Genomic DNA, 25,602 nt, shown 5'->3' with positions numbered 1-25,602 from the left:
GACAAGGGGAGGGAGTAAAGTAGCAGATGCGTCTGAATGAATGGTCTCTATCTTGATGACAAAGAAATCCATGAGCTCCTCGCACTTGTTAGAGGTGAGGGTGAGGGTGATATGGAGTGCACGCTGTCTCTCCATAGGGGCACGTCACACTTACATAAGTGCTGAGAGCGTAGGTACAGGTTGGCAGAGTCAGTGTTCAGGTGCCCCCTTCACCCTCACCTCTGACAAGTGCGAGGAGCTCATGGATTTCTTGGTCATCAAGATAGAGACCATCCATTCAGCTTCATCTGCTACTTTACTCCCTCCCCTTGCCCACCGAGCCAAACCTTCCTTCAGGCCTCCCTTACCCTAGCCCTGAAACCCTATCTCTCTAGTTTCTCCATTATCTCGCCCCTCATGCTCTCGCCAAGGTTATCTTGTCCATAAGACCCACCTTCTGCTTCCTCAACCTCAATCCCACTAAACTGCTCTTCACCCAACTTACCTTCCTCGCTCCCAGGCTAGCTGACAGGGTAAATGGTTCTCTCTCCTTAGGCAATGACCCCTCCCTTTCAGTACCACCATCATCAACCTCCTTCTCAAAGAACCCAACTTTGACCCGTTTGACCTACTACTGCTCTATATCCAAACGCGCTTTCCTCTCCAAAGTCCTTAAAAGAGCAGGGGAGCTCCCCTGGAGTCTTGGCCAATATTTATCCCTCAACCAACATCACTTAAAAAAAACAGATTATCTGGTCATTATCTCATTGATGTTTGTGGGATCTTACTGTGCGCAAATTGGCTGCCGCGTTTCTCTTCATTATAACAATGGCTACTCTTCAAAAGTACTTCATTGGCTGTGAAGCGCTTTGGGACGTCCTGAGGTTGTGAAAGGCGCTATATAAATGCAAGTTCTTTCTTTTTTTCAGGATAACCAGGGATGGGCAATGAATGCCGGCCTTACCCACATCCCGGGGACAGTAAATTTTAAAAATTGCTATGAAATTCATGTGCACCCGTGTTAATGGAACTCTGATGCTCTTTGAAATGTAATCATCGAATTACAGTGAGCGGCCAAGAAGCGTGGGATTTGGTTAAGTAGCTATCAGTTGTCACTCAGTGTTTTTTATCCTTGTTGAACAGGTGGATTAAATTTGAAGAGAAGGTTGAAGAGGGTGGAGAAAGGTGGAGTAAACCCCATGTGGCCACTCTGTCCTTGCACAGCTTGTTTGAACTTCGAACCTGTATAGAGAAAGGAACGGTCCTGTTGGATTTGGATGGCTCCACTCTCCCACAGATTATAGGTAAGCTTCCTTCTCTGCTACCCAGCTCCTTGGGACATTTTTGGTACCAATGTTGATATAGGTTTTACCAATCATCGCTCCCAGCGCAAAGCATCGCACGATAGGAGCATATATCAGGGGTTTGGGCATGGACGTCACCCCAGAGGTTTCTCATTAGTTATCAGCTGTGGCTCGGTGGGCAGCACTCTCACCCCTAAGTCAGAAGGTTGTGGGTTCATAGTCCCACTCCAGAGACTTGAGCACGATCTCCAGGCTGACAGTTCCAGTGCGGTACTGAGTGAATGCTGCACAGTCAGAGGGGCAGTACTGAGGGAGTGCAGCACTGTGGGAGGAGCAGTACTGATGGAGTGCTGCATTGTTGGAGGGGCAGTACTGAGGATGTGCTGCACTGTGGGAGGAGCAGTACTGATGGAGTGCTGCATTGTTGGAGGGGCAGTACTGGTGGAGTTCCGCACTGTCGGAGGGACAGTACTGAGGGAGCGCTGCACTGTCGGAGGTGCCATCTTTTGAATGGGACGTTAGACTGAGGCACCGTCTGCCCTCTCAGGTGGACGTAAAAGGTCCCACAGCCACTATTTTGAAGAAGAGCAGGGGAGTTCTCCCCGGTATCCTGGACCAATATTTATCCCTCAACCAACATCACTAAAAACAGGAGCTGGCCATTATCACATTGCTGTTTGTGGGATCTTGCTGTGCTGAAATTGCCTGCCGCGGTTCCTACATTACAACAGTGGCCACACTCAAAAAGTACTTCATTGCCCGTAAAGCGCTTTGGGACGTCCTGAGGTCGTGAAAGGGGCGATAGAAATGCAAGTCTTTCATTCTCTAGTGATGGCCATTGTAACTTTTAGCTGTGACCCCTGAGGTAGCAGGGTTCAAACCCCCGCCAAAATCAACTGCCATTTCTTTACCTCCAAAGACGATTGACCCTTTTGTGTTTTGGGCAGAGACGATCATAGACGACCAGATTGCGAACGGTCTGCTGAAGCCCGAGCTGAAGGAGAAGGTGACCTACGCACTTCTACGGAAACACAGGCACCAGACCAAGAAGTCCAACCTACGGTCACTGGCTGAAATCGGAAAGACGGTGTCCAGTGCAAGTAGGCTGTTTTCCACCTCAGATAATGGTAATGCCGGTGCTAATTTGCTGCAGTCACCCCTCCCCCTCCTCCTGTTACCCTCCCCCTCCCACCTCACCCCTTCCACCTTACATTGTTTACATCCTCCCTTATCATCTTACATGTATGGTCTCATACCACGGAATCCACTCGGAAAACCCATTCCCACAGAGGCTCCTGATCAATGAACGGTCATTTTCTGAATCCCCCACGTCCCACATCACTACAATATGCAAATGTCTCAGAAAAGGGGGAAGAAGTGCAAATGATTAGTGCTAGATGCTTCCTTCATAAAATAGAACCCTAATCACAATAAGTCTGACACGATACCAATTTAATCCTGGACACGTTGGGGGTGATTTTAATGTAACCTGTCCGGGTGGAGGGGAGGGGTGTGTGCGGCTGGTAATTGACGGGATTGGGTGGGCCGCCCATTTTCACTCTCCGCTGACTTCAGTGGAAGGCAAAATCGGACGGAACGTGAAACAGGCAGCCCATCCAATCCCGTCAGTTACCCACTCCGAGCGGGTTAGGTTAAAATCACTCCACCCACCCCCCCCCCCCCCCCCCCCCCACTTTTAATTCGGAATAGCTTTGGGATTGTCTGACAATTTACATCTTAATAAGTACAAAAATAAAAGTCAATGGGGCACAAATAACACCTTGTACAGAAAGTGCACAGGTTTGGCCTGTAGAAAGGCCTGTCGTATTATTTCAGGGAGTCACGTCCCTTATGTGTACGAGCCAGGGAATTGGTCGCTGGACTTTGGACTAATGCTGAAAGTAGCCCCTCATTAATATTATGACGGGGTGTAAAAGTGGCGTTTGCACCATTCCATGAGTGGTAAAGCAAGTGCAGCATGGTGATAGTCCACTGATAGCCAGCAGCCCTGTGGTGTGGAACGACGGGCCGTGGGCCCCAGAGCTCCCACCTGGGTCGCTCCTTTTCTCAGTTGGGCCATCGGTGGTGGTGGTGGGGGGGGGTTTGCGGACTGGCTGGTGTGAAGACCCTCCTGATACGCTCTTGGGGTCTTCACCTGTCCAGCCCAAGAACGATACCGAGAGAAGCCCACGTCTGCTCTCGGAGTGGGAATGGTGCACGGCACAGGGAATCCTAGAGAGAGGGGGAGGAGAAGATTAAAAAATAAACACCAACTCTACAGAAAATAATTTACACGAATCCCAAGTTGCCAATCCCAGCATTGGGTGGGATTGGAACATTGGTGTTCTGATTTAGGGTTAGGAAAAATAGGAACAGGAGGAGGCCATTCGGCCCCTCGAGCCTGTTCCGCCATTCAATGAGATCATGGCTGATCTGTATCTTAACTCCATTTACCCACCTTGGTTCCGTAACCCTTAATGCCCTTACCCAACAAAAAATCTATCAATCTCAGTTTTGAAATTTTCAATTGACCCCCAGCCTCAACAGGTTTCTGGGGGGAGAGAGTTCCAGATTTCCACTCCCCTTTGTGCGAAGAAAGTGAAGTAAATAATAAACACGCCAAGAGGAAAGAACGTTTTACACTGAGAAAGCCACCCGTGTGATATTTTCTACCTTACCGCTCAATGTCTATATTGGGTGGCTGAAACTGTGTAGGATTGACCTGTAATTAGTACACAGACACTGACTGTGACCTTACAACAGATCCTCACACACTGCTAGAGACAATCAATAATCAGCATTACACTCGCCACACCTCCCCTTTCCATAAAAGCACCATGGAGGGGGATTGGCTGAACGTAATCTGTCACAAGGAAGCGATAAAACTAAACGGAAAACTTTGTTCAAAGAAACTTGTAAATTAGAGCCACTCACCTTGAGACAGATGTGGAAAATTTAAAGACTTACTGATACAACTTTTGAGTTAATGATTCGGATGTTTCTGCTTAAAGCGAAACCGTTTTTGCAATTGGTCCCGTGCCCCTGCTTTGTTAGTGAGCCCCCTTCACGCACCTGTTTAAATAGTTCTTTGCTGCCGCTGCCCCAGAATAGATCCCTGTGGCTCCAGTCGCTCACCTGACCAGGTACATGCCGTAACTTCTCACTGGGCGGGATGTCCCTTTGCCCCTCAGTTACAGTTTCCGTCTCCACTCTCTGACTTTTGACACTGATTGGGCTTCCAGGTGCAAGTAGTGATTGACTGGCTAATCCCTCGGTGAATTGTTCACTGTTTTCTTTCCTACGATGGAGTTCTAGACAACGTAGAATCGTACAGCGCAGAAGGAGGTCATTCGGCCCATCCTGCCTGTGCCCTGCTCTTTGAAAGAACTACCCAATTAGTCCCACTCCCCCCCTGCTCTATCACTGGCAGGAGGGTCGGTAACCAGAGGACACAGATTTACGGTAATTGGGAAAAGAATTAGGGAGGAGATGAGAATTTTGTTTTTACGCAGCGAGCTGTTATGATCTGGAATGCGCTGCCTGAAAGGGCGGTGGAAGCAGATTCAATAGTAACTTTCAAAAGGGAATTGGATAAATACTTGAATAGGAAAAATTTGCAGGGCTATGGGGAAAGAGCAGGGGAGTGGGACTAATTGGATAGCTCTTTCAAAGAGCCAGCACAGGCATGATGGGCCGAATGGCCTCCTTCAGTGCTGTATGATTCTATGAATTTACTGCTGCAGTCACCCTCACTGAAGTTAATACCTGACCAACGAATTGAAAACTCCAAACTATTTCCTTCATCACACCCAAAGTTATCACTTTTCTTCCATGCAGCAACTTCCTTCTGAACGAATGCTTTTCCTTGAAAAATACACATTTTAGAGATTTAAAACCCAAATTAAACACAGGAGTTAAAAAGCTTCAGCAACAATAAGGTTCTGATAATGAGTTGGAACTTGCTGGAGTGGGGCATCTCACGACCCACGCCATTGGTTACGGACCAACAACTCATGGCGTATCTCTTCATTCCCCTGAACTTGCTGGCCGATTTATGCATTAATTACAGCGTGTGGCATCAACACACCGTCACTCTTACAGCAACATCCGGCCCAATATCTATCTTTTTTAAAATCACATTTTAGATTATCTTCCATTCTGACTAAAGTACGCAAGATATAATGCAATTGGATATTTTCATTTTAGTGTTTCACTCAGCTCCTGATAAGCGATCAGTCGATGCATAATAGAGATTGATGACTATCTTTGGGCCGATAACAAAGCCAGTCAGTCACTAGTGCATCTTTGGGTATGAATGCCATACATGAAATCATTTGGAAAGCTGGTGGTGGAGTAGGTTGGATGTCAATATTATATCAGGGTCAATCTGGCGAGGCGCCGTTCCCAGCGCACTGCCTGCACGGCGATTACGTATCGGAGAATGGGGGTGCGCAGGTCTGCGTAACCGATTCATGGTAACCGTTCCATCGTCAAAACGAACCACCGGGAAAACACGAGCACCACCAATCAATGATCTCTCCCAGTTCTCCGATCCGTGCTCCCTTCGAGCGAGGCTCCGCACCAGGAGCTCCGCCTCGCTGACTTTACCCTGTGGTGTACTTTTAAATCTTCTGATTGTTGATTGTTCCAATGCTGTATATCGGTTTGAATTTTTAATCTGCTTTTATATTACATATCCTTCTTGTTAACGAGTGCTGCTGAAAGTGGATCATATTTAGGATCGAGTGGAATAACTTCATGGCATCTTAATTTGTCTTAATTCAAATAGTCTGCCAAAGTATCGAACCAAACCAATTGGTTCTTAATTCAATAATTAATTAATTCAATAACACAAACTTAAGGATATGTAATAGATATTTTACATCTTAATTCACTTTGCTTATTAACCTTTATTGACCAGGATTGAACAGACCATTTTCGAAACAAATTCTTTTTGTACAAGCTAACAACAGATTCACTGTGCGGTTTATATGCGCCATTTGGTTTGATTGAAGTTTTGGAATAAATTTGCACATTTGAAGCATTGAAATAAAGGTGCGTACTAAACCTTTCGAACAAAGCACACCTATACCCTGGTTGATAACGTTTGCTGAGCATCATGATGAGAGACAAATGGTGAGGTATTGTTTTTATTTTGTGTACCCTGATGATTCCTCCAATAATATCCAATAATGAGGCTGCTGCACTTGTAATTTTCCTTCAACTTTTACAATGCGCTTACTGTCCTTCTTTTGCTGCAAATCGAATCGCCTGCTGCTGTTGCTAGATTTTTCTTTCTCTCCCGCCTTTGCCTTGCTGCCTCCTACGCTCGATTCTGCTCTCGACGGCCCACACTAAGCTCGCAGTCCACTCGAGAACTGGGGGCCTTGCCTGGCATTTCGAAGCTCGGACCGGGATCTCCGAGCTCAGCACAGCCAGAGCACGGCACTGCCCAGTAAGTCCGACGCGTGCCAGCGACGTAATAATAGTGGTGGTGGGAAGGGTGGCAATGTGACCTACCGCTACAGGGAACCCAACTGAGCAATAGGAATAGAATTCCTTCAAGCGAGAGCTGAACTTGTTTCTGGCTGAGGCGCAGATCACCTCTTACGATAGGTAGGTAATGCGATGCATTGAATTATCAGGGCCAGAGTGATCTCCTGGACTAGATTCGATCACCAAAGGGGGTCGGAGAGGAATTTCCCAGATTGTTTTTTTTCCCCAAATTGGCCTGGATTTGTATCTGTTTTTTCGCCTCTCCCAGGAGATCACATGGTTTTGGGTGGGGTGGGGACTGTATAGATGATGGTATCACGATTGTGTGGGACAGGCTGGATGGACCAGACAGTCTTTTCTGCCCATCATTGTTCGTATGCACTTAATAGTAATCTGCTGGAATTCATTTATGCCCTCGGGTGTAGACTGGGCTTGTATTCCCTTCAATATAGAAGATTAAGGGGTGATCTAATTGAGGTGTTAAAGATGATTAAAGGACTTGATAGGGTAGATAGAGAGAAACTATTTCCTCTGGTAGGGGGAGTCCAGGATGAGGGGGCATAACCTTAAAATTAGAGCCAGGCCGTTCAGGGGTGATGTCAGGAAGCACTTCTTCACACAAAGGGGAGTGGAAATCTGGAACTCTCTCCCCCAAAAAGCTGTTGAGGCTGGGGGTCAATTGAAAATTTCAAAATTGAGATGGATAGATTTTTGTTGGGTAAGGGTATTAAGGGTTATGGAACCAAGGCGGGTAGATGGAGTTAAGATACCAATCAGTCTTGATCTAATTGAATGGCAGAACAGGCTCGAAGGGCTGAATGGCCTCCTCTTATTCCTTTGGATGCCACACCTCTCTCTTAAAGAGACTCTGTCGCAATATTGGGTTGTTTTTGGTAAGTTCCATCCTTGGAACTACCAGGAACATCCTGCTCTGAGACTTTGGGGGTCATTTGAATCTAACTCGCCAGGAGGGCAAGGAGACCAGGGCCCCAAGAAATCTATGAGCCATCTGCCTGTGTCACTTCCCTGGGCCGCCATGAGGGAGGTGGCAGTAGGCGCCAGGAAAGGGCAGTAACAGTCCTGAAGCACCTCCATGGATGGAGAGGGCCTCCCGTTGCTCCATTTTACCCCCAACACTTACCCGCTGAAGGCCCCGGTCTGGACTGAGGCCTTCGGTGGGACGGTTGGTCCGAACTTTAGGGCGCAATCTACCCCTTTAAGGCCCTTCGCCGGCTCTGCGGGTGCTGCACTGGCTGGCTCCCCTCTTGGCAGCGGGAATCCCAAATGACCCCTGACCCAGGGAAATGGGTCAGGGTCGGGCCGAATTCGGTGGGCCGGGGGCAGCTCCAGCCCAGGAGGGAATTTCGGTCGATGTTTCTTGTGAGAATCTTTAGGCCAAAAGTATTGTCCCTCTAAATGGAAGCTTCCGGATGGAATCCCAGCTGATTCCCATTCCGATTTACAAACGTATGAAATTGACCGTCAGGAAAAGACCAGCTGGTCCACCAAGCCTGTCCCGCACACCATGATTGTCAGAGCATCGTGACCAGACACTTCCTCCCTCCCTCGCACTCCCCCACAGCCATGTGATCTTCTGGGAGAGGCAAAAAAAAACAAGGAAAAAAACCCCAGGGCCAATAAGGGGAAAAGTACTGTGGAAAATTCCTCTCCGACCCCCCCCCTCAGTTGATCGAAACCAGTCCAGGAGATCACATGGACCAAGAGTTATCTGTGAAGCCACTTACCTTCTATACGATGTGATCTGTGCCCCAGTCAGGAATCGGTCCAGCTCCCTCTGGAAGGCAGAGAGTCGGCTCCCACCACACCAGCCGGCAACACGTTCCAGAGACTCACCACTCCCTGGGAAATGAAGAACTGCCCAACACTCACTCTATTCCTACTCTTCCATAGTATAAACCCGAGTCCCCCGGTCCTCCCCAATCTGTTAAACTGGAATTATCTATCAATAGGGACGCTATCCAGCCCTTTAATTTAGTTAAGACACAGTTCTCCAGGTACCAAACTAATTGATACGCAAGAGAGGGATTGGACAGCAGAGCCTATTCCGTCTCAATATGGGTGCGACACATTGAACTGAAACCCAAACTCTGCACACTGCCTGTGAGGATACAGCGCAGTAGCCAATGGTCTTAGAGTAGTCATTGGCTTCAGATCTGAATCTCTAGTATTAATGAGCCCCTGACCCTTTATCTCAAATTAGAACAGATGACCTACAATCAGCCTTTTGCAATAAGCAGTAGGTGAGCCTTCTACCGGACAATTAATAGAAAGTTATGGTAACGTCCGTCATGGGCATCCATTTTAACCCCTTCCCTTCCAAAATGATTGTAACTTGAAGTCCGAAACACACCAAACTGCTGATACTATTACATTTTCTTTAAGAACAAAAGATTGGAAGTGTGTCGATCCAATAGTAAGTCTCTGTACAGACTCGCAGCCAAAAGGGGATAACAGCTGCTTCCTTCATTCATCTTCACAAGGTGGCGGGGGAGACACTACAGCAAATAGACAGCACCTGCACACCAACATCGATAATCGAGAGTCGGCCATAATCCTACTGTGCTTGTGCTGATTCCGAGTAAATATATTTAAACGTACACCTGTTTAGAAGTTCACTGAGCAGTTTTACCGTGAGTTTTTAAGAAGTCCTCACTTGCTGACGTTCTATGTCCCACTCGGGTAACGTCGTACAATCGCAGTATGTACACGGTTTTTTTTCTGCCGCAATTTACGGTCTCTCTGCTTTCCTGAGGAGTTTACATAAATATTAAACCTAGTTATGTTTTTTTTTTGACCTATTCCGGTAATGCACCTCCCCTTTGGGGTGATTTTGATCTTCTTGGTGAGCGGCAAATGTTCCTCTCGCCCAGTTTGCCCTGATTTTCCCGGGGTGGGGGGCGTGGACGGTGGACAGAGAGGGGAGCGCTTTTCACAGCCTCAGGATGTCCCAAAGCACTCTTCGTCTGCCCTTGGATGAGACGTTAAACTGAGGCCCCGTCTGCCCTTTCAGGTGGATGTCAAAGATCCCATGGCACTATTTTGTAGAAGAGCAGGGGAGCTCTCCCCCGGTGTCCTGGGTCAATATTTATCCCTCAACCAACATCACTAAATCAGATTATCTGGTCGTTATTACATTGTTGTTTGTGGGACCTTGCTGTATGCAAATAGTCTGCCATGTTTCCTGCATTACAAGTACCTCATTGGCTGTAAAGTCCTTTGGGACATCCTGAGGTTGTGAAAGGCGCTATAGAAATGCAAGTTCGTTCTTTTATTATTGGCCCAGAACAACCTACAGTTCTCGGAGGAACAAAGTACGAGGAGACTTTGCTTCTCCAGAGAGGCAGTAACAGAGTTGTGTCACATCCTGCATCAGACTCACAGCCAAGACCTATAGCTAGCACAGCACTGCCCGTTACAATCACCCCACTGCGGCCCTTAACTGCTTTGCCTCTAGCTCCTTCTAGGCTGACACAGGGGGCTATCAGCAACATCAGCTGATCGACAACAATGCGAATGCATTGAGATTCATCACATTCGCTGTGGACATCCAGACCCAAGAAGATAGGACTCTGGGCTTCACCCAGATTGCAGGATTCTCCCCCAAGTCCAGGGCGCCATTGACTGCACTCATGTTGCACAACGCGGCCGCCTTCATGAATTGCAAAGGGGCCCACTTGATAAAATGTTCCAACTAATGTGCCAAGCTATTCAGCCTCAGTCGATGAAGTTCTTGTCACTGAACTGCTGCCGAACGGCTCCCCGCACCTGTGTCTGAAAACCTTGGGACTCCTCTTGACCCCAGACATCTTCCCACAGCTCCATGGTGTTGCTTTCCTGCTTTTGGCCATAAAGTCAAAAAAAGAAAACCTCTACAAGCCGCTGCGGCCTTTAAAGAGCTGCGACGGTTTTCCCCCCCGCCTCCCAATCGGCGAGCTGCCTGCGGGAAATGGGGCTCACTCTGCTGGCTGGCTTCACTCAGACAAGATAGGGGCGACCCGGAAAATGGCTTGGGTCCCTCACCCACTCCTCTGGGCAGCCCTTGGCTCTTGGCCCCGGCCACCTCACACCAGGAGACTAAAATCAACCCCAAACCTTTTTTCTGTAGCTGGGACAAAAATGGTGTTTGTCGGGGTGGGAAATTGCTGCATCACGTGCAAACTCAATGACAAAACAGTCGCCAGCTTTTATAAGAAATGCAGCTTTTATTCCTTTCTACATTTATTCTCCCCAACTGCATGCTTTCTGTCTCTATTCCCAGTTGAGTTTTCAGGATTCTACGGACGGCTATGAGGGTGATTGGTTTTAATTCCTGCCATTGGTTTTCCCTTTCAGGCAGCCCGGGACTATCCCATCGCAACTTGACGACGGGCAGCAGCATGAATGACATCTCCGACAAGCCAGATAAAGACCAGGTGAGTGTTCCATGGTGGGGCGGTGCTGACTTTGATCAGCTCAGAACGGGACACTGATGCACGGCGTCCTCCCAGTGTTCTGTTGTCAAATAGGATAGGACAGGGGCCGTGTGGAGGGATGGACTCTGTATTAGGAAGATTCCACAAGGGCACGGTCTTAAGGAAAAGTCTGCTCCGAAGGATTTGCAATTTTGGCCGGCATGGCAGGTTCACATTTCAGCAGCTTTCCCCGTTGGCTTAAGTTGGCTCGTTGTCAGAGGGTTGTGGGTTCAGGCCCCCGCTCTAGCACATAATCTAGGCCGGCACTCTGGTGTAGTACTGAGGGAGTGGTGTATTGTTGGAGTTAGTGTACTGAGGGAGTGGTGAGAATGTGGAACTCACTACCACAAGGAGTGTTTGAGGCGAATAGCGTAGATGGATTTAAGGGGAAGCTGGATAAACACATGAGGGAGAAAGGAATAGAAGGATATGCTGATAGGGTGAGATGAATCAGGGAGGGAGGAGGCTCGTGTGGAGCATAAACGCCGGCATAGACCAGTTGGGCCGAATGGCCTGTTTCTGTGCTGTACATTCTTTGCAGTGTAGCACTGAGGGAGTGGTGTACTGTTGGAGTAAGTGTAGTACTGTACATGCTCAGAGTTAAAAATGAGCCATAAATGTATGGAATGAAAATTAAATTACTGTGATATTTTTGCTGAAGTGTTTTTTAATAATGTATTATTATGTTGTCCTGATCATCGAATCCAGCCTGTGTTGTGATCTGTGTGTGTGTGTGAGGAATTTGAGGGGGAAATTTGAGGGAGAACCTGAGGTGGTTTTGCTGCATTCATTTACTGACAATATATTTTTTTAAATGTTTCAAATTTAAAATTCTTATCTTTGTTTTCAAAATCAAGGCCTCGCCCCTCCCTATCTCTGTAATCCCCTCCAGCCCCACAACCTTCCGAGATCTCTGCGCTCCTCCAATTCTGGCCTCTTGCGCATCCCCGATTTTCATCGCTCCACCATTGGCGGCCGTGCCTTCAGCTGCCTGGGCCCTAAGCTCTGGAATTCCCTCCCTAAACCTCTCCGCCTCTCTCACCTCCTTTAAGATGCTCCTTAAAACCTACGACTTTGACCAAGCTTTTGGTCACCTGTCCTAATATCTCCTTATGCGGCTCGGTGTCACATTTTATTTGATAATCGCTCCTGTGAAGCACCTTGGGACGTTTTACTACGTTAAAGACGCTATATAAATGCAAGCTGTTGTTGTTAAAAATCGGAAACCCCCGCTGAAGGGTTAATTGACACGTGTTTGAAATTATGACGTGATTTGCAAGGTCTCGTTCTCGCTGTCTCACATTATTGCCAACTGTCTTTAAAAAAAATTGTTGAACTGAAGAACGAACTTGAAATGAACATTCAGCCTAGCAACAAGAAATGAAAATCAGTGTGAAAGAGTCGACAGGCTGAACGATCGCACGTGTTCAGATTTTAGTGGGGAGGGGGGGCGCAGTGATTGATGTACATTAGGACATTAAAGGAACCCCACGGTCCAGCACTCTCCGTGAGAGCCCAGCTCACCATCTTGTGTCACAGGAAATGCCGGGCTCCCAGCTCGTGATTTCACACATCGCGAGAAATTGTGACTGCTCATCCCCGTGATTTCCCCACGATCTGCTTCCTGGGAACACTCGATCATTCATCGAATTACATCAAAAACTACAGCACAGAAACAGGCCATTCGGCCCAACTGGTCTATGCTGGTGTTTATGCTCCACACGAGCCTCCTCCCTCCCTACTCCATCTCACCCTATCAGCATATCCTTCTATTCCTTTCTCCCTCATGTGTTTATCCAGTTTCCCCTTAAATGCATCTACGCTATTCACCTCAACTACTCCTTGTGGGAGCGAGTTCCACATTCTCACCACTCTCTGGGTAAAGAAGTTTCTCCTGAATTCCCTATTGGATTTATTAGTGACTATCTTATATTTATGGCCCCTCGTTCTGGTCTCCCCCACAAGTGGAAACATCTTCTCCACGTCTACCCTATCAAACCCTTTCTTAATTTTAAAGACCTCTATTAGGTCACCCCTCAGCCTTCTCTTTTCCAGAGAAAAGAGCCCCAGCCTGTTCAATCTTTCCTGATAGTTATAACCTCTCAGTTCTGGTACCATCCTAGTAAATCTTTTTTGCACCTTCTCCAGTGCCTCTATATCCTTTTTATAATATGGAGACCTGACCTGCTCCTTCTAAACAAACAACAGAACAACGGTTAGCCTCATCTATAGACCGGTGCATCTGATCATTGCCGTGGATCTAGCCCTTAAGAGCTGGTGCGGGATCTCGAGAGAGCTGTGTGAAGACAGTCCCGCCTATTGGCATGGCGGCTTCAGAGTTCGGAGTAAAGTGTTCAGGGAGCTCGTTACACATCTCCCTGTGACATTGGCTGTTTGTAAATATTTAAACAATTTACGGGGATTTAATAGGATTAACTGCAAAGGGCGGACAAACTGAATGAAAGTCAACCTCAAAATGGCCCGAGACTTGCAGCATTGAAATTAAATTGAAAAGTGGAATGCCAACATTACCTAGAATTTACAGCACAGAAACAGGCCATTCGGCCCAACTGGTCTATGCCGGTGTTTATGCTCCACAGGAGCCTCCTCCCTCCCTACTTTGTCAATATTGCCCTGAGCTTTCAGTTGGAATCTTGCTGGCAAGGCACTACGGGCTGGGCCATTGTTCTGGTGTGCCTCTGACCTTGTAATGGGATTTTCCACCAGCTGCTAAGTATGAGGCGTTTTCAAACTCGTTCCCACTTATAATCGCAAGTGATCCTGTCACCCTATTTTGCATTTAGAATGCCCGTGCTCCTGTGGCCAAGGGCAGCTTCAGTTAGAAGCTGGTCTGCCCCATCTTGGTTTTCTGTGCACCCCTCACATTGGAAATAACTGGAGTCCCATCTCCAGCAGAGGAAGATCCCAGCCATGCATTCTGGTCCTGGCCGACCTGTCCTCTTCTTCCCTCCACCCGCCATCCGCCCCCCACCCCCCCCCCCAACTAAACATGGCAAGCTTACTGCGTTGATCATCGGCGGTGGTTTACAAGGACATGGTTGTTGAAGTGATGCGTAAAGTCTACTGGTTACCACGGCTGCAGAAAACAGAAAGCCCACATTTGAAAGAAGCTGCGAGATTTACGTGAGGCAGTGCAGTGCGGTGGCACAATGGATCGGTTCAGTTGCCTTGGAGACAGTTTTTTGCGGACCCATGGGATGGGGTGATGGGTATTTGTCCCACCGAGTCTTTTCTGCCTCTGATTTTTTTTTTGATCCAAGCTTGAGGAACTGAGAGAGAAGAGTCAATGGTGAGAAAAGAGAGGACATTAATCTCTGCTTTACCAGGTGATCCACCAATCAGCATCTTGTTATTCGTGAAGGGACCTTTCTGAAGCTGCACAACAGGACTGTCAGTCCAACAATGCATTGCCGATGACTCAAATGAATATCTTTTGTAAAGTCTTTTCACTGGTATCTTCCCACAGCAAGTAGAAATACAACAACATTTCAGAAAGAATAGGACTCCAACAAAGGCAATCCAGGAGGAGCAATTTTAAATGATTTTTCTTCTCACCATCACCTTTTTGCGTTTAATGAGTGGACTGCCACTCAGAAGTGTGTTCCTATGTCATAAGAAAGCAAGAGCCTGCATTTATATAGCGCCGTTCACAACCTCAGGATGTCCCAAAGCGCTTTACAGCCAATGAAGTACTTTTTTGAAGTGCAGTTGCTGTTTGTAACCTTCTATTCCTCTCTCCCTCATGTGTTTATCCAGCTTCCCCTTAAATGCATCTATGCTATTCGCCTCAGCTACTCCATGTGATAGCGAGTTCCACATTCTCACCATTCTCTGGGTAAAGAAGTTTCTCCTGAATTCCTGAAGGCAGGGATTTTACAATTCTCCTGAATTTGCACCAAGTCCCGTTCACCCATCACCCTCCTGTGCTCGCTGACCTACACTGGCTCCCAGTCCGGCAACGCCTCGATTTAAAAATTCTCATCCTTGTTTTCAAATTCTTCCATGGCCTTGCCCCCTCCCTATCTCTGAAACCTCCTCCAATCCTCCAACCCTCTGAGATCTCTGCGCTCCTCCAATTCTGGCCTCTTGCACATCCCCGATTTTCATCGCTCCACCATTGGCAACCGTGCTTTCAGCTGCCTGGGCCCTAAGCTCTGGAATTCCCTCCCTAAACCTCTCCTGCTCTCCACCTCTCTCCTCCTTTAAGACTCTCCTTAAATCCTATCTCTTTGACCAAGCTTTTGGTCACCTGTCCTATTATCTCCGTATGTGACTCGGTGTCAAATTTTGTTTGATAATCGCTCGTGTGAAGCGCCTTGTGGATGTTTCACTATGTTAATGCGCTGTATAAATGCAAGTTGTTGTTGTTGAATTCCTTATTGGATTTATTAATGACGATCTTATATTGATGGCTCCCTAATTTTGGGCTCCCCCACAAGTGGAAAGATCTTCACTACTAGATCATAGCATTTAGCCCCACTGCCTTCAGGTGGTAACTGTGCTTCATCGGGCATGTTTAAGTACAATAATTATCTGTTGTTTTTCTTGCTCCAGCTCAAGAACAAGTTCATGAAGAAGCTCCCTCGCGATGCTGAGGCCTCCAACGTGCTGGTGGGTGAAGTGGACTTTTTGGATGCCCCATTTATTGCCTTTGTGCGTCTGCAGCAAGCTGTGATGCTGGGAGCTCTGACCGAGGTCCCAGTGCCAACCAGGTGAGAGAACGGAGAGGTCACCCTTAAACCTCGGCACAGACCGTTCAACAAACGTGTTCCGTTGCCAGCCGTGGCTCAGTGGGCAGCACTCTTCCCTTCTCAGTCACGAAGGTCGTGGGTTCAAATCCCACTCCAGAGGATTGAGCCACAAAAATCCAGGCTGACACTCCCGGTGCAGTACCGAGGGAGCGCTGCACTGTCGGAGGTGCCGTCTTTCGGATGAGACGTTAAACTGGGGCCTCGTCTGCCCTTCCAGGTGGACGTAAAAGATCCTACATCCACCATTTCGAGGAAAAGCAGGGAGTTTACCCTGGGGCCAATAATTATCCCTCAACCAACATCATTAAAAACAGATTATCTGGTCATTATCACATTGCTGTTTGTGGGATCTTGCTGTGTGCAAATTGGCTGCTGCGTTTCCTACATTACGACAGTGATGACACTTCAAAAAGTACTTCATTGGCTGTAAAGCGCTTTGGGATGTCGTGTAAGGCGCTATATAAATGCAAGTTCTTTCTTTCAACAGAATGTGGTCCTGATCCTTTAATCCGACTACTCCCAGCTTAATTCCCCCCTTCAGCATATTCTTTGTTACTTAACTACTTCCTGAAGGGAGATCAACCGCACGGTATTTCCTATCTGTGAGCAAAGTTGGGCGCGTGACCGTAAAACAGTCTCAAACGATCCAGTGGCCATTTGTAACGATCTTGCATTCCCGGGGCAGAGGATTACACAGAGTGAGACTGATTCATGGTTTGTTTGAATTTCCATCCGTTCAAAATTGACTAAAGGTGACAGATGGAAAATTGAGTGGGTCATGGATCGTGATGCACTGACCTGCTCCCGAATGGTTAAATTTAACCCCGGTTTAAAGATGAATTCACTGATTCAAGACTTAAAAAAAAAACAGCCTCCTTGCATTCGATCCCAGTGGGCCGTGGTTTAGTTTTAACAATATCACCTCTTACGCTCTCTTGATGGAGGGAGGGAAATGGCCGTACGATTTGTGAGGCACATTATGAGGCCGTTTCTTCAGTTGCAGTGGGTTGAAAATGTGTCAGAAATGCACTTTCATGGAGAGGGAGGGGGTCAAGGAGAAGTGGGACACCAGAGGCCTCTATCTCAGCAGCACTGATGTGGGAGGTGGTTGGATGAGGTGGAGAGAGAGAGAGAGTCTTCAGTGGGCGACTGGTCTCAGCGGCCGGCTCAAATAGAGGATTTTAAAATTATAATGGCGTTTGATAGAGTAGACGTAGAGACGATGATTCCACTTGTGGGGGAGACCAGAACTAGGGGCCAAAAATATAAGATAGTCACTAATAAATCCAATAGGGAATTCAGGAGAAACTTCTTTACCCAGAGAATGGTTAGAATGTGGAACTCGTTCCCACAAGGAGCAGTTGAGGCGAATAGTATAGATGCATTTAAGGGGAAGCAAGATAAGTACATGAGGGAGAAAGGCGTAGACAGATATGCTGATAGAGTGAGATGAGGCCAGTGTAGAGCATAAACACTGGCATGGACCTGTTGGGCTGAATGGCCTGTTTCTGTGCTGCATTTCTATGTAGTTCTATGTAGTAATGTCATTGTGGAGACCACCCAGTTCCTCTAATCTCGAGGTATAATGCCTGGGGAGAACATGAGGAAAAAAGGCACAGGTTAACAGTCCCAATTAAAATTAGGCTAAACAGTGCCGCATTGCATCGTGTGAGGCAAAGTAATTGGATATGTTTTCTGTGTGGAAATTAAAGACAACCTCTTTTTACCAAACTGTCATCGTAACTCAGTAACAGTTTAGTAAAGGAATTTTCTTTAATTTTTGTGTGCAGAAGAAAATATATCACAGGCATGGACTGACTGCTAAAGAATAACAACAACTTGCATTGATATGGCGCCTTTAACGTGGTAAAATATCCCGAGGCGCTTCACAGGAACCGTTGTCAGACAAAATTTGACACCGAGCCACATAAGGAGATATTAGGACAGGTGACCAAAAGCTTGGTCAAAGAGGTAGGTTTTAAGGAGCAACTTCTCAGAAGGGAGAGGTAGAGGGGCGGAGAGGTTTCGGGAGGGAATTCCAGCGCTTAGGGCCTAGGTGGCTGAAGGCACGGCCGCCAATGATGGGGCGCAGGAAATCGAGGACGCACAAGATGCCAACATTGGAGGAGCGCCGAGATCCCTGAGGGTTTTAGGGCTGGAGGAGGTAAGGGAGGGATTTGAAAACGAGGATGAGAATTTTAAAATCGAGGCATTGCCGGACCAGGAGCCAATGTAGGTCAGCGAGCACAGGGGGTGATGGGTGCAAATGTCATGTATTTCGAGCCACTTTGATTCTCTATATTTATGAGACTTACATTATTGTTGTGTTTTATCTAGGTTTCTATTTGTTCTGCTTGGGCCCAAAGGGAAGGCTAAATCCTACCATGAAATTGGCAGAGCGATTGCTACTCTCATGTCTGACGAGGTGAGAACGACAGAACCCATCGTGTGCTTGTGATGCTAACACATATTTCAGTGGGGTAGAATTTTGTGTTCACCCCCTGGTGGAGCGGATTGACTGCCCATTATGGATCCCGCCTGATTTTTTAGTATAATGGGGCAGAGTTTACAATATAGAGCTCCAGGCACAGAGCTCCACGTGACAGGAGAGCGCGTCAGGAATTCAGGTGCCCTGAACCAGCGCCCTGATTCACGGCCCGCGCGTGGTTCCATCCATTCGGTTCAATTGAATTTAATGGACGGGAAATGGTGAGGCCTTGGAATCGGGCGCACTGCCCGCCATGCCTGATTTCCAGGGACTCTCACGGTGACGTTGAACATAGGCCGTAGTCTTCACCGGGAGAATAAGCATTGTGCGTTTACCATTATTGCCATCTTGACTCGATGACGGCACTCTCACCTCCGAGTCAGAAGGAAGTGGTTTCAAGCCCCACTCCAGAGACTTGAGCACAAAATCTAGGCTGACACACTCCCCTCGGTGTTGAGGGAGTGCTGCCTATTTGGGGGTTCTGTCTATTAGAGGAGATACTAAACCAAGTCCTGGTGGACATAAAAGATCTCACAGCATTATTCGAAGAAGAGCAGGGGAGTTCTCCCCAGTGTCCTGGCCAATATTCATACCTCAACCAACATCACCAAAACAGATTATCTGCTCATTTATCTCACTGCTGTTTAATGGGACCTTGGCTGCCATCAACAGTAATTAGACTTCAAAAAGTAATTCATTGTCTGTGAAGAGTTGACCTGCCCTGAGGATGTGAAGGGTGCTATATAAATGCAAGTTCTCTCTTTATTAGAAAACTTACTGGCTTTGAAGATATAGCAGCTGTGATAAACTCTGACATAGCCATGTTTCTCAGAAAGATTACTCACCCGACCAGATTGGGATAAAGATTGAGTTCCTCCTCCTAGCACAGTTCTCCTAATTCTGCTTTAGAGTTTAAAACAAAATACAATACAATGGGAGTTATCTGACATGCTCACCAGAGGAACCTTCAGTGATTCCGTTAACTATGCTACCTCTTGTACCTCAAATATATTTTGCACATTAGTGTTGCAGAGACAAACATTAATATTACAGCAATAAAAGTACCCAGCTCTTAAGAATAGCTTTAAAACTGTAATATTAACATAGAAACATTGAAAATAGGAGCAAGAGTAGGCCATTCGGCCCTTCGGGCCTGCTCCGCCATTCAAAATGATCATGGCTGATCGTCTAACTCAGTACCCTGTTCCCGCTTTTTCCCCTTATCCCTTGATCCCTTTAGCATTAAGAAATATATCTATCTCCTTCTTGAATACATCTAATGACTTGGGCTCCACTGCCTTCTGTGGTAGAGAATTCCACAGGTTCACCACCCTCTGAGTGAAGAAATTTCTCCTCATCTCGGTTCTAAATGGCATACCCCGTATCCTGAGACTGTGACCCCTGGTTCTGGACTCCCCAGCCATCGAGAACATCCTCCCTGCATCTAGTCTGTCTAGTCCTGTTAGAATTTTATATGTTTCGATGAGATCACCTCTCATTCTTCTAAACTCTAGTAAATATAGGCCTAGTCGACCCAATCTCTCCTCATACGTCAGTCCTGCCATCCCAGGAATCAGTCTGGTAAACCTTTGTTGCACTCCCTCCATGGCAAGGTTATCCTTCCTCAGATAAGGAGACCAAAACTGCACACAATACTCCAGATGTGGTCTCACCAAGGCCCTGTAAAACTGCAGTAAGACATCCCTGCTCCTGTACTCAAATCCTCTTGCAATGAAGGCCAACATACCATTCGCCTTCCTAACTGCTTGCTGCACCTGAATGCTCGCTTTCAGCGACTGGTGTATAAGGACACCCAGGTCTCGTTGCACCTCCCCTTTTCCCAATCTATCACCATTCAGATAATAATCTGTCTTTCTGTTTTTACAATCAAAGTGGATAACCTCACATTTATCCACGTTATACTGCATCTGCCATGTTCTTGCCCACTCACCCAACTTGTCTAAATCACATTAGAGCATCTTTACATCCTCCTCACAGCTCACATTCCACCCCAGCTTTGTGTCGTCTGCAAACTTGGAAATGTTACATTCCATTCCCTCATCCAAATCATTGATAAATATTGTGAATAGCTGGGGCCCAAGCACTGATCCCTGCGGTACCCCACTAGTCACTGCCTGCCACCTGGAAAAAGACCCATTTATTCCTACTCTCTGTTTCCTGTCTGTCAACCAATTCTCAATCCATGCCAGTATATTCCCCCAATCCCATGTGCTTTAATTTTTGCACACTAACCTCTTGTGTGGGACCTTATCAAAAGCCTTCTGAAAATCCAAATACACCACATCCACTGGTTCTCCCCTATCTATTCTACTAGTTACATCCTCAAAAAACTCCAGTAGATTTGTTAAGCATGATTCCCTTTCATAAACCCATGCTGACTTTGTCCAATCCCGTTAATGTCCTCCAAGTGTTCTGTTATCACATCTTTTATAATAGACTCTAACATTTTCCCCACTACTGATGTTAGGCTAACTGGTCTGTAATTCCCTGTTTTTTCTCTCTCTCCTTTTTTAAATAGTGGGGTCACATTTGCCACCCTCCAATCTGCAGGAACTGTTCCAGAGTCTATAGAATGTTGGAAGATGATCACCAATGCATCCACTATTTCCAGGGCCACTTCCTTTAGTACTCTGGGATGTAGATTATCAGGCCCTGGGGATTTGTCGGCCTTTAGCCCCATTAATTTCCCGAGCACTATTTTTTTACTAATACTGGTTTCCTTTAGTTCCTCCCTCTCACTAGACCCTTGGTTCCCTAACATTTCTGGCAGGTTATTTGTGTCCTCCTTTGTGAAGACAGAACCAAAGTATGTGTTTAATTAACCATATGCAATTATATTTTATTGAAAATTGTAAATACTTCTGTTCTGTCCTTTCTTTTCCCCATCAATTATTTCTTCTATTTTTTATTATTTTATTGTTAATTGTATTATTTTCTGATTAACGTAATCATAGAATGATACAGCACAGAAGGAGGCCATTCTGCCCATTGTGCCTGTGCTGGCTCTTTGAAAGAGCTATTCAATTAGTCCCACTCCCCTGCTCTTTCCCCATAGCCCTGCAATTTGCTCCCCTTCAAGTATTTATCCAATTCCCTTTTGAAAGTTATTATTGAACCTGCTTCCACCGCCCTCTCAGGCGGCGCATTCCAGATCAGAACAACTCGCTGAAAGCCAGGAAGTAATTTTCTTTTCTCTGTCCATGTACAAACAGTTTGTGTAATATTAACTGAGAGGTGATCTCATTCAACAAGTATTTTATTCAGAAGAAAAGCTTCTTTTAAAAATGACTTGTTAATCATTACTTGGGTTCCACTAGACTATCACACAGTAGATATTGGTTAAATCAAAGGTTTCTGGCAGACTGAGAGAAACGATGGTGAATTGTCGTTTCCTTCTGTTTCTGTGTTGACATCAGGCAGCAATGGGAAGCCAAGGAGCAGTAATGTACTCAAAGACGTGAAGCTATCCAAACAAAAGAGAGAACTCGCATCGATTATAGCTCTTTACGTAGGGTTGCCAACTCTGGTTGGACACGTTCCTGGAGGTTTCATCACATGACCTGCTGCCTCCGACTGCCTCAACCCAGTAAAAGAGCTTTTTTAAAAAAAATGTTTAATATTTTTTCAACTAATAAACAAAAGTGTTCAAAGAAAATGACAAAAACACAATTTTTTGTAATACACCCCCTCCCCAATGATCTTTCTCCAGGGTTTTGCTCGCAGCATTGTCCTAGAAGTTAATCTTTGATCTTTGGAGACTCCAGGGCAATCCTGGAGGGTTGGCAACCACTCACCTTACATGATGTCAGGATGTTCCAAAGCACTTTGCATCCAAGGAAGTACTTTTAAAATGTAGTCGCCTTTTCAGGCACAGAATGATCTCAATTTGATGCAAACTTTGATATTCTGAGGAAAATTCCTCTTGGGTTTTGTAGTATTGGCCAGGAAATGTAAAAACCTCACCTCATTGGCCTTCAAAACCTTCTTTGACTAACCTGTCATGCGGCTCCCAACAACAGCAACAACAACTTACATTTATGAAGTGCCTTTAACGTAGTAAAACGTCCCAAGGCGCTTTGCACGAGTGATTATCAGACAAAATTTGACACCAAGCCACATAAGGAGATATTAGGACAGGTGACCAAAAGCTTGGTCAAAGAGGTAGGTTTTAAGGAGCGTCTTAAAGGAGGAGAGAGAGGCGGAGGGGTTTAGGGAGGGAATTCCAGAGCTTAGGGCCCAGGCAGCTGAAGGCACGGCCGCCAATGGTGGAGCGATGAAAATCAGGGATGTGCAAGAGGCCAGAATTGAAGGAGCGCAGAGATCTTGGACGGTTGTAGGGCTGGACGAGGTTACAGAGATAGGGAGAGGGCGAGGCCCTGTAGCAGTCAAATAGTTTCCATGGCCATTAGACATTTTGGGCCCTGAAATTCTGCTCGTCTTCTGCTGGAGTTGCCACACACTTCATGATGAAGACAGTGCTCCCTTTAAATAGTAACAAACTCTTCCATTAAGTGCGGACGCTTTTTGGCCTTGTTCCCTTGCCAGATGACGTAGACACTGCGACTGTACAAAGTGGATGTGGGCTGTAAGAAATGACATCTCCCCAACGCCCCTCCCCAGCCCCCAGGTTCAGGTACAATGAGAAACTTAATGTGGAGTCAAGTAGTCCTTGGGATGGACTCTTCCTTCATGCAGGAGCTTTAATTAGTTTCTCTTGTAAAATCAACCAAAGTTTCACTTCTTCACTGAGACTATCACCGCCTGTCACAGACTCATCCCGTTCTGTACACTTGGTTTTGTTTCCTTCTGGTCTTCTGAGTGTCTTAGAATTTGCCCTCTAATGACGAGACTCTGCATTCACTGAGATTATGTTTAAGGTTGCTCTGGAAGTTGACATTTTATCGCAGATTGGTTTCTGTTCGGGTATTTGAGATTACCGGCAGCATGATTGATAATCTAACTGTGGTACAGTGGGAATGTAGGTCAGCAATGATGCTCCATATGGGACGGAGAGTGGGGTGGGTGGGATACGTCAATATAATTGGGACATTGTTCTTCCTTTACAAATTCAATTACTGGCGGCCTTTGTTCTCATGTGATGGTTCAGTGCCAAAAAATAATGTAACAGGCAGCCATGGCACAGTCTGCTTCTCTTTGTGTTGTGTGTAATTGCCCCTAATAGGGGTCTTTAAAATTGACCTAATAGGGGTCTTTAACATTGACCTAATAGGGGTCTTTAAAATTATGAAAGGGTTTGATAGGGTAGACGTAGAGAAGATGTTTCCACTTGTGGGGGGAGACCAGAACTAGGAGCCATAATTATAAGATAGTCACTGATAAATCCAATAGGGAATTCAGGAGAAACTTCTTTACCCAGAGAGTGGTGAGAATGTGGAACTCGCTACCACAAGGAGTAATTGAGGCAAATAACGTAGATGCATTTAAGGGGAAGCTCGATAAACACATGAGGGAGAAAGGAATAGAAGGATATGCTGATAGGGTGAGATGAAGTAGGGAGGGAGGAGGCTCGTGTGGAGCATAAACACCAGCATGGACCAGTTGGATCGAATGGCCTGTTTTTGTACTGTAAATTCTTTGTAATTCTATGTAATTAAATCTTCAGTCCAATGCCAGCTGGTCAGTAAAATGGCCACTCTCTCACTCCCTGAGAGCCCAGTATCAAGTTATTATCGTCTTCTTTTTGACAGATAGATACATAGTACTACACATGCCCAATTCGACCACCCCTTAATCTTCTATACTCGAGGGAATACAAGCCCAGTCTGTGCAACCTGTCCTCATAATTTAACCCTTTTATCCCTGGTATCATTCTGGTGAATCTGCACTGCACCCCCTCCAAGGCCAATAGGTCCTTCCTGAAGTACGTTGCCCAGAGCTGAACGCAGTATTCCAGACATAGTCTAACCAGAGCTTTATAAAATGTAACATAACTTCCACCCTTTTGCATTCCGGCCCTCTTGAGATAAAGGCCCTTGAATTTCTGTGGTTGTTGTCCTGATCTCCTGCTGTAACTTGAGTGAGAGATCGGCAGAAACCCTCCCCCTTCCCTCAGAAACGCCGGCCCTTCAAGCTCCCATTAAAGTTACGGTGGGAGATCGAGAGAACTCCCCCCCCACACCCCGGGGAAACATAAAATAAATCCAGCTGCTGAGGCAGGAAATTATTAGCTGCTTGCTTTTCCGAAATGGAAAATGAGGCTGGTAAATCCCCCCTGGTCCAATCCTATTCTGCCCCTTCAGGGATTTACGGCAGTTTTATTTTTACCTTAACTAGTGAAGCCAACTCTCTCAAAAAAAGAAAATAACTCGGGCACAATCATTAATTCATCGGTAGTTTTGTGTTTCAGCTACATACATTAATTCAGGTCTGGGAGCTCCGTCCAACCAGTGTTGTTATCTAAATCCAGCCTGGTTTTCTGAAGTTCTTTGCGTCTTGTCTTCACAAAAGAGGGGGACAATGCAGACATTGTAGTTAAGAGGGAGAAGTGTGCAATATTAGATGGGATAAACTTAGTGAGAGAGGAAGTATTAAGGGGATTAGCATCTTTGAAAGTAGATAAATCACCAGGGCCGGATGAAATGTATCCCAGGCTGTTAAAAGAAGCCAGGGAGGAAATAGCGGAGGCTCTGACCATCATTTTCCAATCCTCACTGGATACAGGCGTGGTGCCAGAGGATTGGAGGACTGCTAACGTTGTACCGTTGTTTGAAAAGGGAGCGAGGGATAGACCGAGTAATTACAGGCCAGTCAGTCCAATCTCGGTGGTGGGCAAATTATTGGAATCAATTCTGAGGGACAGGATAAACAGTCATTTAGAAAGGCAAGGGTTAATCAAGGACAGTCAGCATGGATTTGTTAAGGGAAGGTCGTGTCTGACGAACTTGATTGAATTTTTTGAGGAGATAACAAGGAGGGTTGATGAGGGTAATGCGTTTGATGTAGTCTACATGGATTTTAGCAAGGCTTTTGACAAGGTCACACATGGCAGACTGGTCAAAAAAGTACAAGCCCATGGGATCCAAGGGAGAGTGGCAAGTTGGATCCAAAAT

General features: G+C 46.4%; 1 protein-coding gene across 5 annotated transcripts in view; it reads left to right on the top strand.

The window, feature by feature from the left end:
• Positions 1-25,602, top strand: part of LOC137330689 (electrogenic sodium bicarbonate cotransporter 1-like) — a 174,086-nt gene that overhangs the window by 47,218 nt on the left and 101,266 nt on the right. For 3 of the 5 annotated variants that reach the window (XM_067994517.1, XM_067994514.1, XM_067994516.1), the window contains exons 5-9: positions 1,123-1,283; positions 2,231-2,410; positions 11,133-11,212; positions 15,827-15,984; positions 18,361-18,448. In XM_067994517.1, coding sequence (XP_067850618.1) covers positions 1,123-1,283; positions 2,231-2,410; positions 11,133-11,212; positions 15,827-15,984; positions 18,361-18,448 — 667 coding nt within the window. The remainder of the gene's footprint in view (positions 1-1,122; positions 1,284-2,230; positions 2,411-11,132; positions 11,213-15,826; positions 15,985-18,360; positions 18,449-25,602) is intronic. The other 2 variants (XM_067994515.1, XM_067994518.1) reach the window with 1 other exon arrangement.

The sequence above is a fragment of the Heptranchias perlo genome, chromosome 1 (genome assembly GCF_035084215.1).
Source record: "Heptranchias perlo isolate sHepPer1 chromosome 1, sHepPer1.hap1, whole genome shotgun sequence".
Classification (NCBI taxonomy): domain Eukaryota; kingdom Metazoa; phylum Chordata; class Chondrichthyes; order Hexanchiformes; family Hexanchidae; genus Heptranchias; species Heptranchias perlo.
This window is presented reverse-complemented; position numbering and strand designations above follow the sequence as displayed.